The sequence below is a fragment of the Eptatretus burgeri genome, chromosome 1, assembly GCF_056783735.1.
Source record: "Eptatretus burgeri isolate ZD-2024b chromosome 1, Ebu_testis_v1, whole genome shotgun sequence".
In the NCBI taxonomy this organism is placed as follows: domain Eukaryota; kingdom Metazoa; phylum Chordata; class Myxini; order Myxiniformes; family Myxinidae; genus Eptatretus; species Eptatretus burgeri.
Window position 1 is genome coordinate 20,358,530 of NC_140961.1, and position 13,607 is coordinate 20,372,136.

A 13,607-nucleotide genomic window follows, 5' to 3' on the forward strand; every position below is an offset into this window, starting at 1 on the left:
TTGAATTGTTCCCGTTTTGCTGCGTCCTTTCCTTCGTTTGAATCCCCATCTTGCTTCACGTAAAGGGTTTGTAGTGGGCTTAATACGCCCGATAATTAATCGGAACCGTCGAGGCCGACAATAACATCGCTCGGTTATCCGGACAGTACGGAACGGACCGCTTAAGTGGCCCGTGTGCGGAGTCGACCTGCGGCAAGGTGCGATCGCCCGGTCTACCATCCACGTGAGTACTTAGGTAGGTCGAGTTTGGCGACCAACCCTTTCCCACCCGGGTGGCCGATTGGCACGATCGTGGTGAGGCCGAAAGGCCCACCCGTGACTATCTCCCGGCGTTAGTCCGAGAGGGTCACGACAGAATTGTCCATCCGGTGGGCAACGTGCCGCGATTCGAGTCACGTGGCCGATCGCACGCCGGCGGGCGCGAATTCGCAACAATACTATATTCATGCATACATACATATACATACTTTACACATGCACACATAAACATACTATGTACATACCTGCATATACATACTATATACATGCATACATATATACATACTATATAAATACATACACATACATACTATACGCATGCACACATATACATACTATATACATACAGGCATATGGATACTATATACATGCATACACATATACATACTATATACATGCATACACATACACACATATACATACTATATTTATACATCCATATACATACAATATACATGCATACATATATATATATATATATATATATATATATATATATATATATATCCACATACCATACACATGCACACATATACATACGATATACATACATACACATACTATATACATGCATACATAAATATACATACTATATTCATACACATGCATACACATATACCTACTATATACATGCACGCACACATACATATACATACTATATACATGCATACTTACATATACATACGATATACATGCATACACATACATACAGACACATACATACTATACACATGCACACATATACAGACATACACATACATACTATATACATGCATACACATGTACGTACTATACAGATACATATACATACACAATATAATACGATATACATAAATATACATACTATATACAGGCATACATACATATACATACTACACACATGCACACATATACATACTATATACATACATACATACATACATACATACATACATAGATATACATACTATATACATGCATACACATGCACACACATACATACATACATACACTCGCACACATGCACACACATGCATACACACGCAAACATGCACACACATATATACATGCATACACACCCACACATGCACACACGTATGTACACACGCACACACACACACACACACACACACACACACACACACACACATACATACATACATACACACCCACAAACAATTGTTTATAAATTAAGGTTATAACTTGAAATAAAATGGCCTTTGTAAGTACTTACCAGTACTGTGTGTGTGTGTGTGTGTGTGTGTGTGTGTGTGTGTGTGTGTGTGTGTGTGTGTGTGTGTGTGTGTGTGTGTGTGTGTGTGTGTGTGTGTGTGTGTGTTACATCTAGCTTCCTTCTTGGGTCTCTGGTGCAGTAATTGGTCTTTATTTTGATACACACACACACACACACACACACGCACACACACACACACACACACACACACACGTACAGTAAATCGTTTTCCACGAGTGTGCCCATAACAAAGGGTCGTAAATCAGAGGGACAGTCCACGGTATGACGTCACTGTGAGCCTTGTGGAAGGACCGTGCACACCGTCTCCAATACCATCGAATTATTCCAAATGTCCTCCAGAAGGTGACTACCAGATTTATTTATTTTCTCGTACCGTAATTAATTAATTCCGATTCACCTGATCCTGAAATACTGTACAGTGTACTAATTACTATTATATCTACAATCGGTGAATTCCCGCAGAATTAAGAGATGGTCACTCAAAGGAGTATTTATCCGCATTGCACCTGATTGTGTAAATCAAAGCACTGATCGATGTTACAGATGAATTTGGTAATTGAGAAACATCTCGTTTTTGTGGTGACGAGGCTCAACACCACCGGGTTGCGGGTTCGAGTTTATCTTGGGATCAGTGAGCCCGATATATATATATATATATATATATATATATATATATATATATATATATATATATATATATATATATATATATATATATATATATATATAAATATATATATATATATATATATATATATATATATATATATATATATATATATATATATATATATATATATATATATATATATATATATATATATATATATATATATATCTTGATGAAAGTCATCACTCAACGATTTCACTGAGAATTGGTGGTGTCATGGTTGGAGCGTCCCCTTGAGTCTGCGAGGTCGGTGGTTTGAATCCCAAGCGAGACTCGGTTGTCATTGGTGAAGAGTCCCTTCTGAGTCTGCTTGGTCGGTGGTTTGAATCCCAACTGAATCAAAACGGTTCGTACTGATTCCTTGTTTAAAGTTCATCCTTTAAAAGGAAAGAGCACGAACAAACAATCATAGTGCAGCCTTTGATGGGTTTCCATGGCCTCCTCCTGCGTCGAAGAAACACATTACATTATATATTATATTTTTACACTTGAAGCATCGCTCCCTGTATCGTGACATCACTTTCGTCCGCCATCGCGGATTATTACCTGTGGACGGAGGTTAAGTTTTCACCGCTGTTTGTGTGTCTGCGAGCACGAGATCTCACGTGTGCACGGATTCGGATGAAACGTGGTGGACAGGTTGGGTGTTTAATCAGGACGAATCGATTCGATTTTGGTTCAGCTCTGAACCCGGACCCTCGTGGGTTACAAAACGTAACCTGTTTAGTTAGCCTGGCAGCGGGAGCAGGGGTGGGGTGGGGGGGGGGGTCCGCTCTACCAAGTGCCCTTGTAGTTGTTTATGTTTTCATGTTCACAACATGGTTTTTCATATCGTGTTGGTTGTCTACACGACCTCAACGTGCCCTCCCGACCATCCATTTATGACAAGTGTTTTGTGGTTCTCATTGTGACGTCATTTATGAACGTCTCTTTTTTAACGCCAAATTGGACGAGGTGGACGAGGTAAGAGGGTCGGGGAGGACATGTGGCGCTGTCCTTGGTACTGAAGCCGAGGCTCGCACACGATGAGGGTATCGGAAGGTTATTTCTTCGTTTACACACCAAACAAGTTCGATGCCGATTGTTTAGCCTGAACGGCTCGTGGTGCGGGAGAAGGGAAGGGTGGGTGGTTGTCGGTGGAGATGGGGGGGGTCGTGAAGGAGGAGAAATTATGAGGTTGCAGTGATAAGAGAATGGACCTCAGCAAGCCGGTCCGCACACCCTCGGGGAGCACTAAATATAGTCTTGCCGACCTGCAGTCCGGACTCCATGTGGATGACGTCACAGCTCGGCTCGCTTTATGAGGATGCGCGGGATTCAGTGCGCAGGGAGCCGAACCCGTCCGATTTCGCGGCATTTTAAAATAACGGTCCACTGGAAGACCGCTGCAACAAAACGCCATCATTTCGCTTTCTGGAGGTATGTGAGCCTCGGTGTGTGTGTGTGTGTGTGTGTGTGTGTGTGTGTGTGTGTGTGTGTGTGTGTGTGTGTGTGTGTGTGTGTGTGTGTGTGTGTGTGTGTGTGTGTGTGTGTGTGTGTGTGTGTGTGTGTGTGTGTGTGTGTGTGTTCATGATCCCTTTCAAACCAGTGATGAGCGTTCATCAGAGTGCATCGTACGAAGAAGAAGAAGAACCCGAGGCTGTGATCAGTTAATTGGACTAAATGTGGGAGATTAAATGACGTTTCCGGTTTTAATGACGACAAACGACGACGTGCCGTACGGCATCCATTCGCTCGTTTCTCATTCTCACGACGTGCTTCTCGGAGCGCATCCCAGTCAGGATTGATGAGGATCATCAACGGCGGTCGAGCGCACACACCGACATGTCAGGTGAGTCGAGGGGAGGGGTCCAAATGGGGGGGGGGGTTGGGTGAACATTTCGATACCGATGGAACCCCTTCCCCCCCCACACACACACACACACACACACACACACACACACACACACACACACACACACACACACACACACCCCACCGTAATGCACGACGTGGAATGGATCGCCGGGGACCGGGAGGCACGGCTGCTCCTCACCGTACGTGCCGTTTCCCCGAGCCTGCTCGGACTCCTCGTCCTCTGGCCGGGGCCAGAATCCCGCCCCGCCGTAGTTCCCCATCTCCGATGTTCACATCTCGCGCAGCGCGCGCTCCCCGTGCGACGCGCACACCGCTCTCTCCTCAGGCTCGATGCGCCTCCCCGCCCCGCCCCACCTCGTGCCGAAATCCCTCCTCCACGCCATGACTCTCATCCCGTTTTTACCCGTCCCGGTCCCTCCCACCGTCCCTCTAACCCGACGATACAAGCTGCGGTTTCACGAGGTGGCGCGCTCGAGCGCCTCCACGCGCCATGGTAACGTGCCGGGATTATCCCACAGGGAAGTTGTTGTCTCCATGGAGATTCTTCTTCTTCTTCTTCTTCACACGTCCTTTGGACTCCCGCGTATTTTTCATTTTCCGTGACGCGTCTTCCCGATGGGAGTGAACCCGTCGACTCGTGTAACTTGGTCATGAAGTCCCAGCCGTTGTGTATCGGAATATGGTTCGCACAGGTAGCAAAGGTTTATCCATACCTGATACCTTTACTGAGATCCACAACTAAGTGGTGCAGCATCCACATCTCACCAACCTGGACGTGTGTTCCATAAGCAAGCGGCTTGCTATCGATTTCCAAGCCAGTCGTTCCGTATCAATCGCTTTGCAAGCAGCTCGCCAAGAAGTAAAAGGAGAGGTGTTTCGTCACGTGAGGAAAAAATGGCCGCCGTAGTCGGATTTAACACGACACTTCAACCAAGGAAATGTTCAGAGGCGTATACCCTGTCATGTATATATTCAACATAAAAACGTGCGTTTAATACTTTCATTGTTACTTCTACTTTACATCGGAATTCTTCAAGATGTACAAACATGAACCCCACCCCTCAAACATGAACCCCACCCCTCAAACATTAACCCCACCCCTCAAACATTAACCCACCCCTCAAACATGAACCCCACTCCTCAAACATGAACCCCACCCCTCAAACATGAACCCCACCCCTCAAACATGAACCCCACCCCTCAAACATGAACCCCACCCCTCAAACATGAACCCACCCCTCAAACATGAACCCCACCCCTCAAACATGAACCCCACCCCTCAAACATGAACCCCACCCTCAAACATGAACCCCACCCCTCAAACATGAACCCCACCCTCAAACATGAACCCCACCCCTCAAACATTAACCCCACCCCTCAAACATGAACCCCACCCCTCAAACATGAACCCCACCCCTCAAACATTAACCCCACCCCTCAAACATGAACCCCACCCCTCAAACATGAACCCCACTCCTCATACATGAACCCCACCCCTCAAACATGAACCCCACCCCTCAAACATGAACCCCACTCCTCATACATGAACCCCACCCCTCAAACATGAACCCCACCCCTCAAACATGAACCCCACCCCTCAAACATGAACCCCACTCCTCATACATGAACCCCACCCTCAAACATGAACCCCACCCCTCAAACATGAACCCCACCCCTCAAACATGAACCCCACTCCTCATACATGAACCCCACCCCTCAAACATGAACCCCACCCCTCAAACATGAACCCCACTCCTCATACATGAACCCCACCCCTCAAACATGAACCCCACTCCTCATACATAAACCCCACCCCTCAAACATGAACCCCACCCCTCAAAAAATACACAGTGGTTGGGTTCATCGTTAGGCTTGGCAGGTGGGGGGGGGCGATCCACTTTCTGACTTCACATTTATTAATCCCCAACCAGTTTCACCAGAGCGGACTATACGTTTGTTGGCCATCCATCCGTCCGTCAGGTCAGGTTTTGTCAGGTCAGGTTCGATCTGTGACCTGCTACAGGTACCATGTAAACCTGTACTAACCTGTTCCATGGTCGGGTTGTCGGCGACTAAACCGTCTCCCCCACCAGGTTTTCTGGTGAGGAGGGTGTTTGGATATGGACACCCAGCAGGATTAAAAACAAAACCTGTCAAAGGGCGGAGGAGCTCCTTGTGAGCCAACGGCCATCCATATCTAGTGCCCAACTGTGTCTGCGGACGTCCTCCTGCAGTTGGGTTACTTCTTATTAGGAGGTTGGTGGCAGGATTTGCACTCCAGCCACCGTAAAACGCTTCATTCCGCAAAACGCAAAAACGCAAAAAAATCTGAAAACCCACTCCGTGGGAGTACCTCCTGTGCAGCTTCCCTTCGCAGGGCAGCTCACCGGATGATGGGATTGGGGCAAAGCCTTCGGGACCCCCAATCTTTGATAGGAGGGAAACCACGGGGTAACATCCTGGGTCAGATTGCGGGAGAGTGTGTCGGAGTGGTGCTGAGGTGTCGTCCACCAGACGGCGGTCTCCTTGGGTTAACCTGAGGCGGTCCCTTCGGGTGGGTGCCTGGAATGTCCTATCCCTAAGAGAGGATGATCACCTGTCTCTGTTATCATCTGAGCTCAAGCGTTTGGACATCGGGATTGCAGCTCTCTCTGAGGTTCGGAGACCGGATTGCGGCGAGATAATGGTGGGTGGTTACACCTACTATTGGTCTGGTCGCTCTGATGGTTACCATACCCAAGGAGTTGCTGTAGCTGTGTCCAATAAGCTGACCCCAATGATAATTGAGGTAACACCGGTCAACGAGCGTATTATGAGATTAAGGATTCGTCACTCCTTAGGTGTCATTTCCCTGGTCTCTATTTATGCTCCGACTGAGGTGAGTGATCTTACCGTGAAGGATGCATTCTACGCCACACTCGAGTCTGTGGTTGATCAGTGCCCCAGACGAGATACACTTCTAGTCTTGGGGGATTTCAATGCATCGACTGGAACTGATAGGGATGGTTATGAGGTGTGTGTTGGTCCCCCATGGGTCAGGAACTATGAACCAGAATAGCACTAAGTTCCTTGACTTTGCAAGAAGTCATGGACTTAGGGTGGCTGGTTCATGGTTTCAGCGCCCGCAAGCTCATCGCTGGACTTGGTATTCCAACGCTGGCGGTGTGGCAAAGGAGATTGACCATGTCCTCATTGACGGTCGTTGGAGGATGATCCAGAACTGCAGGGTCTACCGGAGTGCTCAGTTCCTCAATACTGACCACAGGCTTGTTGTAGCAACTCTAAAGCTGCACCTTAAATCCTGGAGAATGGTACCATCCCAGCCTAGGCTGGATGTTGCCAAGCTCAGGGATGAGAGAGTAGCTGAGGAGTTTGCGAACAGGCTGAGTGGACACTTGGGGGTCTGGGTGCTTTGGGGGGTCCTGAAGAGTTGTGGAGCACCTTCAAGACCACCGTCCTTGATGTTGCCGGTGGATGCCTTGGAGTTCACCGCAGGGCAAAGAAGAATTTTGTCTCTCAAGGGACACTGGATACCATTGACCAGAGTCGCAGGGCCAGGCTGAATGGCAGAGCTGAGCTGTTCAGGGAGCTGAGGCGTAAAACTGTACGTGCACTGAGGGTGGACAAGGAGGCCTATGTGCGAGGAATCTGTGAGGGTAGAGCATCACCTGTGGACAGGTGATTCTCGTCCCGCTTACAGGGGAGTCGCGCATTACGTTCATCCAAGCCCATCCTCGGAGCACTGCAGTTCGAGCAGAGAGTGGTAGGCTCTTGACAGAGGAGTCTGAAGTGAAGGCCCGCTGGGCCGGTTACTTTGAGCGGTTGTACCAGGCTGATCCCCAGCTGTCGAGTTGGACGTCAAGGGTGTTACAATCCCTGTTGCTGACCCTCGAATCAACTGTGTGGTCCACCATCGCTTGTGGAAACACGGGCTGCGGTGAACCAGTTGAAACGGGGCAAAGCTCCAGGGATCTGTGGCATCCATGCTGAACTTCTCAAGGCTGGTGGAAATGCTGCACTCAAGGCCGTCGTTGCATGCAGTTTTGTGCTCTGCCTGGAACACAGGCATCATCCCAGCTGACTGGAAGAGGGGCCTTGTTGTCCCTCTCTGGAAAGGGAAGGGTGATCGCCAAGACTGCAACAACTACCGAGGGGTGACGCTTGCTCTCAGTGCCGGGCAAGGTCTTTGCTCGGATAATTCTTGATAGGGTTCGCCACCATCTGCTTGAGCACCAGCGTCCAGAGCAGTCAGGCTTTACACCAAAGAGGTCAACGATTGACCGTATCCTTGCTCTTCGTGTCCTCACTGAACGCAGACGAGAGTTTCGGCAGGGGCTGCTTGCAGCCTATGTTGATCTCTGTAAAGCGTTCGATTCAGTGAATCGGGATGTCCTCTGGAGGATTCTTGGTCTTCGTGGGGTGCCACCGAAACTGATCGATCTGATGTCTGAACTCTACTCTGGTACTGAGAGTGCTGTGAAGTGTGGTGGTACCGCCTCTGACTTATTTCCAGTTGTTACTGGAGTTCGTCAGGGATGTGTACTTGCCCCCACACTTTTCAGCACTTGTATGGACTGGATTTTTGGGAGGATGTCGGAGAGATCAAGTGCGGTGCATCGTTTGGCAATGTCAAGATCTCGGACCTTGATTTTGCAGATGATGCAGTCATCTTTATGCGGAGACTTTAGACATCCTCTTGGGGGCCCTCGAGGTGCTGAATGAGGAGTCGGAGCCGTTGGGATTACGGATTTCTTGGGTCAAAACAAAGATCCAGGCTTTCGGTGACATCTTGGATGCTGCTGTCCTGTCTGTGTCTGTTTGTGGTGAGGATGTTGAGGTCGTGGATAGATTCACTTACCTTGGCAGTGATATTCATGTCTCCGCAGGTTGTGAGCCGGAGGTCAATAGACGTCTGGGTCGGGCCTGGGGAGTCATGGATTCACTGGATCATGGGGTGTGGCGCTGCCGGTACCTGTGCGGGAGGACAAAGTCCGAGTCTTCAGGTCCTTGGTACTTCCAGTCTTGCTCTATGGGTGCGAGACTTGGACTTTGACCAAGGATCTGAGACGGAGACTTAATTCCTTTGGTACCAGGTCTCTTCGGAGAATCCTTGGCTATCGCTGGTCGGATTTTGTGTCCAACGAGCGGTTGCTGAGAGAGACTCGGATGAGATTTGTTACCTGCATAGTCCGTGAGCGTCAGCTGCGGCTGTATGGACATGTGGCTCGTTTTCCTGATGCTGATCCTGCTCACCAGATTCTCTCAGCGAGGGAGTCTCATGAGTGGAGGAAGCCAGTGGGCCGACCACGTGCCTCATGGTTGCAGCAGGTTGACCATCATCTCAAGGAGATGGGGATGGGCCTGGCATCTGCCTGGGGGATGGCCAGACGGAGGCCCCCGGAGTACCGGCGGAAAGTGGACGCAGCGACGCGCTGTTCTGGCACATGCTCCCATACCTGACCTGATCCGTCCGTCCATCCATCTGCCCATCCATCCGTCCGCCCATCCATCCATCCATCCGACCGTCCATCCATCCGCCCGTCCATCAATCCACCCATCCATCCATGCATCTGTCCATCCATCCACCTGTTCATCCGCCCGTCCATCCGTCCACCCGTCTATCCATCCATCCACCCTTCCATACATCCGTCCCCGTCCATCCGTCCGTTCTTCCTTTCTTCCGTGCGCATCTCTCCGTCCACTCGTCCGTCCATCCGTCCACCTGTCCGTCCGCCTACCTGTGGTTTTTCCGACTTTTCCCCCACACCCTTTAACATATTCAGCTAAGACTCGGTACGTAGTATCAGATGATAAGTTCTCGAGTTTCAGGGCATTTCCTCAATTTTTCAGTGATGCCATTTTCCAAACATAAATTTCACATCGGTTCAGGACCTGCACTGTAGAACAATTCTCGCGCTTGTTTTATCTTTCTTTCCCTCTTCCTTGTGCTCCTCTGTAGCTGCGCGAACGAAATCAATCCGTTGGGGGGGGGGTTGTCACAAGAGCGTCGAGTAAAACTGAAACCGACGGACAATTCCTCGAGTACCACGAGAGCATCGTTTCCACGGAGACCGCCATGTCGTTAAGCGGTGCCGAGCACTCCGTTCCCTTGGAGAGCCGCTTGGCAAGCGATACCAAGCTGCTTGCTCACGAACACACCTGCCGGTTACAAGGTAACAGATCCCCGTCTCCAACTGATCAGGATAACATTCAGGTGGTTTGTGTGCTGGGCTCCCTGTAGTGAGGCCACCATATGCAGCCCGATGTTGTTTGGACATGAGTCACTTATCAAACTTCAACGCACTCGGTGGAGCACGTACCTCCACGAGGTTGATTAGTTTACGTTTTGTATCCCACTGATGGGCCGGATCTGGATTCGGACCTGAACCAAAATCGAATCGACTTGTTCTTATCCCAGATTGCTTTTCGATTTATCCTTATTACCTCCACTACCGAAGGTGGACAGAGGTTATGTTTTCACCACTGTCGGTCTGTCTGTTTCAACTTGTTGTCTGTGAACAGGATATCTCAAAAAATAATTGACAGATTCGGACAAAATTTGGTGGAGAGGTTTGGTGTGTGACAAGGACGAATTGATTCGATTTTGGTGAAGATCAAAATCCAGATCCAAGAATTTTCTTTTTTAATATATAAAGTGATTCTTCACCATTCCCCCCTTGGCTGTTGAATTAATAGCAGGTGGGGTTGACTCTGCCTGTCATCCTTCCGAGGTCGGCAAAATGAGTGCCAGCATGCTGGTATCCTGCGTCGGGGTGGTGGTCCGTCCAGGATTGTGTCCAATAGCCAAGGACACTGCATAGGCAGCACCAACGCTCTGCACAGAGTATGGTCCCAATGGATGGATGGATGGACATATAGGACCAAAAGCGATATATAACACAATATTTCAAAAGGTTGTGGACGGATTATGACAAAACTTGATAGATGACAAGAACGAGCCAATTGGATCTTGGAGGTCCGGATACAGATCCGGCCCATCAATGGGATACAAAATATAAACTGTTCAGTCTGGTGGAGGTGGTGTGCACTCTCCCGAGTGCCGTTCTAGTTTTCTCTTTATTTGTCTTTATTGTGTTTCTTTCTCCCCTTGTGCTCACCTTGCATTTGATTGAACCCCACACCTTTTATTGGAAGCTTGGGACTGCCAAAACACCTTCCCGGCCAAGTAATTACACTTCGTAGTTCGCCATTGCCTTCCCAGCACGAGTTGATCTGGCAAGTAATTGGTTTCTGGTTAGGGTGTCGGTCACAACCACCTACACTTTGCAAAAGAGACCGTGGGATCTTTAACGTCCCCCAGGATCAAGCGATGCGATGGAACAAACGAATCCCTGGTTCAAATCTTCCTCTGACGGACTGCCATGGAACACCCTGCGAGTGAAATACCAGGGTGGCAGTTTATCGTCGTGTCGTGGACCAAACCCAGACGAGACAACGAAAGGTGAGTGACCTTGAGACCTCCGAGCTTTTCTGCCAACCTTGCTCCCTCCTGTACACGATGGTGTGGGGTCTACAAGAAGTATATTTCACGTTACTCTCTGGGCAAGCTCTACGTAGCCATGATTCCAGATTACAAATCACAGGATCTTTCACATGAACTTGATTATAGACTGAAAAGATGACTCTTAGCATTGTGATTATGAGTACACACCAGAGTGGCAGTTTTTGTCATTTGTGTACTTTATGGCATTGAAGCAAAAGAAGACCTATTCAGAAACAGATGTATCACTAGATATCCTCATGTAGTAAAAGACTGGTAATGGTTTCAGGGTTAAGGTAGCTGGCTTAACATGTTAGGATCTTGATTCAAGCCCTGTGGCCAGTTGAATTAACACCAGGTGGGTTGACTCAGCCGATCATCCTTCTGAGGTTGGCAAAATGACTGAGTGCATTGGTAATAGAGGGCACTGCATCAGTGGCACAGCTGTGCTCTGAGATAATGATGCAACGAGCAGCCACAGGCTGCACATGATTGCTGTATCTCATGCAGTCTTTATTATACTCTTTTTGCAACCATTCTCATCCTCATTGCCAATGAGGTTTTGGAGTATGTAGTGAGGAACTCTGGGGGGGTGGCAGAATGGCCTACAGGAACGCACACTTGCCTCTAAGCTCCCCAGCCTGAGTTTGAATCCTGACCCAGCTATAAACTGTCATCCCAGTGTTTCACAGATATGGTGATTCATCAATGTGATTCCCTCGGACGGACGTTAAACTGGGTGTCCCGTCTGCTGGCATTAGTTGGTGCACATTGAAGATCCCATCGTGACCTTCGCGAGAAGTCGGTGAGCTATCAGCGACACCCTGAACTAATTCCTAATTCCTGCCAGAACTTCCTGAGTCGGAGCGGTGACCCGACTGGGATTGGAGCCTCGTCACTGCTTCGCCAGCAACAACGCTCTGCAGTTGGCATAGATGATGTTGATTATGATGGTGGAACTCAGAAAAGCTATTCTACATACCTATTGTGTTAATTTGGTTATTAATGTGAGAAATATTTAACTTTTTGGCAGTTCCTGAAATAAACCACTTGTGCAGTCACTGGTTGTCCCCTACACATTGGCATCTAAACGTCATAAAAGGCCAAAGAGAACTCTTAAGATGGAGCATGATCCATATTTCACCTCCTTGGACGTGCAAGCTTCCCACCCAAATCATCTCGAAGGGTAGGGCCAACTTATCGGCCAGGGTAACTAAAGGAATTATCATCACCTTCCCAAAGTTCATCACATGTTGCTGGGTGAAGGGGATCGTGGGGGTGGGTGGATGTAGGTCTTGGAGGTGGTGAGAGTGTTTTCTTCTTCTTGCGTATGGCAGCTTGGCTGCCAGGTAGCTATCATTTTGTTGGGGGCGTGACTGTGCCGCTGCTGCAGTGCCCCTATACCAGTACATTGGTACTCGTTTCGCCGACCTCGGAAGGATGACAGGCTGAGTCAACCTCACCTGGTGTTAATTCAGCAGCCAACGGGGCTCAAACTCAGGACACGAAGATCTCAAGCCAGCCACCCGAACCACGAAGCCAACACCAGACTTGGTGAAGGTGTGAAAGATTGCATCGAGCGGAGGTGAAAAATTTGTTTGATCGTGGCATTACATATCCAAACACTCCACCTTCGAGCTTGACACAGACCACACCCCTGCCCTCGTCCTGCCACCACTCACCAATTTACTTTTTACTCTCTCCGAAGGAGAAGGTGTTGCATTTGGGTCCGTTTGTTTGTTTATCCGCACAGAACTTTCGTGTTTTTCTACGCAACCACTTGTCGGATTGAGCCAAAATTTTACCATAGGCGCGAACACTCATGCAAAATGCTGTAATGATAATTATGACATCGGAGGTCACGTATTGTGGCAGCCATGTTGGAAAAATGGAAAAACTTTGCACCTCCATCTCTGAAACCACACCATGGGAAAATTGAAATGGCACACGGCAAGCACTCCTCTTGGGGAATGTGAGATTTTTTTTTAAATGACATCATAGGTGCCTTCATTATGACATCATAACTGCATATTTGAATGTTACATCTGATCAGTATGAAACTTTTTGAGGTTTATCGAGGGATTTTT

General features: G+C 48.5%; 1 protein-coding gene across 2 annotated transcripts in view; it reads right to left on the reverse strand.

Moving 5' to 3' along the window:
• LOC147033974 (E3 ubiquitin-protein ligase NEURL1B-like) overlaps positions 1 to 4,354 on the reverse strand; it is a 117,278-nt gene extending 112,924 nt beyond the window's left edge. Inside the window, exon 1 of one of the 2 annotated variants that reach the window (XM_085874132.1) lies at positions 4,198 to 4,354. In XM_085874132.1, coding sequence (XP_085730258.1) covers positions 4,198 to 4,279 — 82 coding nt within the window. In that variant the 5' untranslated portion in view covers positions 4,280 to 4,354. Of the gene's footprint in view, positions 1 to 4,140 lie in introns of both variants that reach the window. The other variant, XM_085874113.1, reaches the window with a different exon arrangement.
• Between the last annotated feature and the right edge of the window lie 9,253 nt (positions 4,355 to 13,607).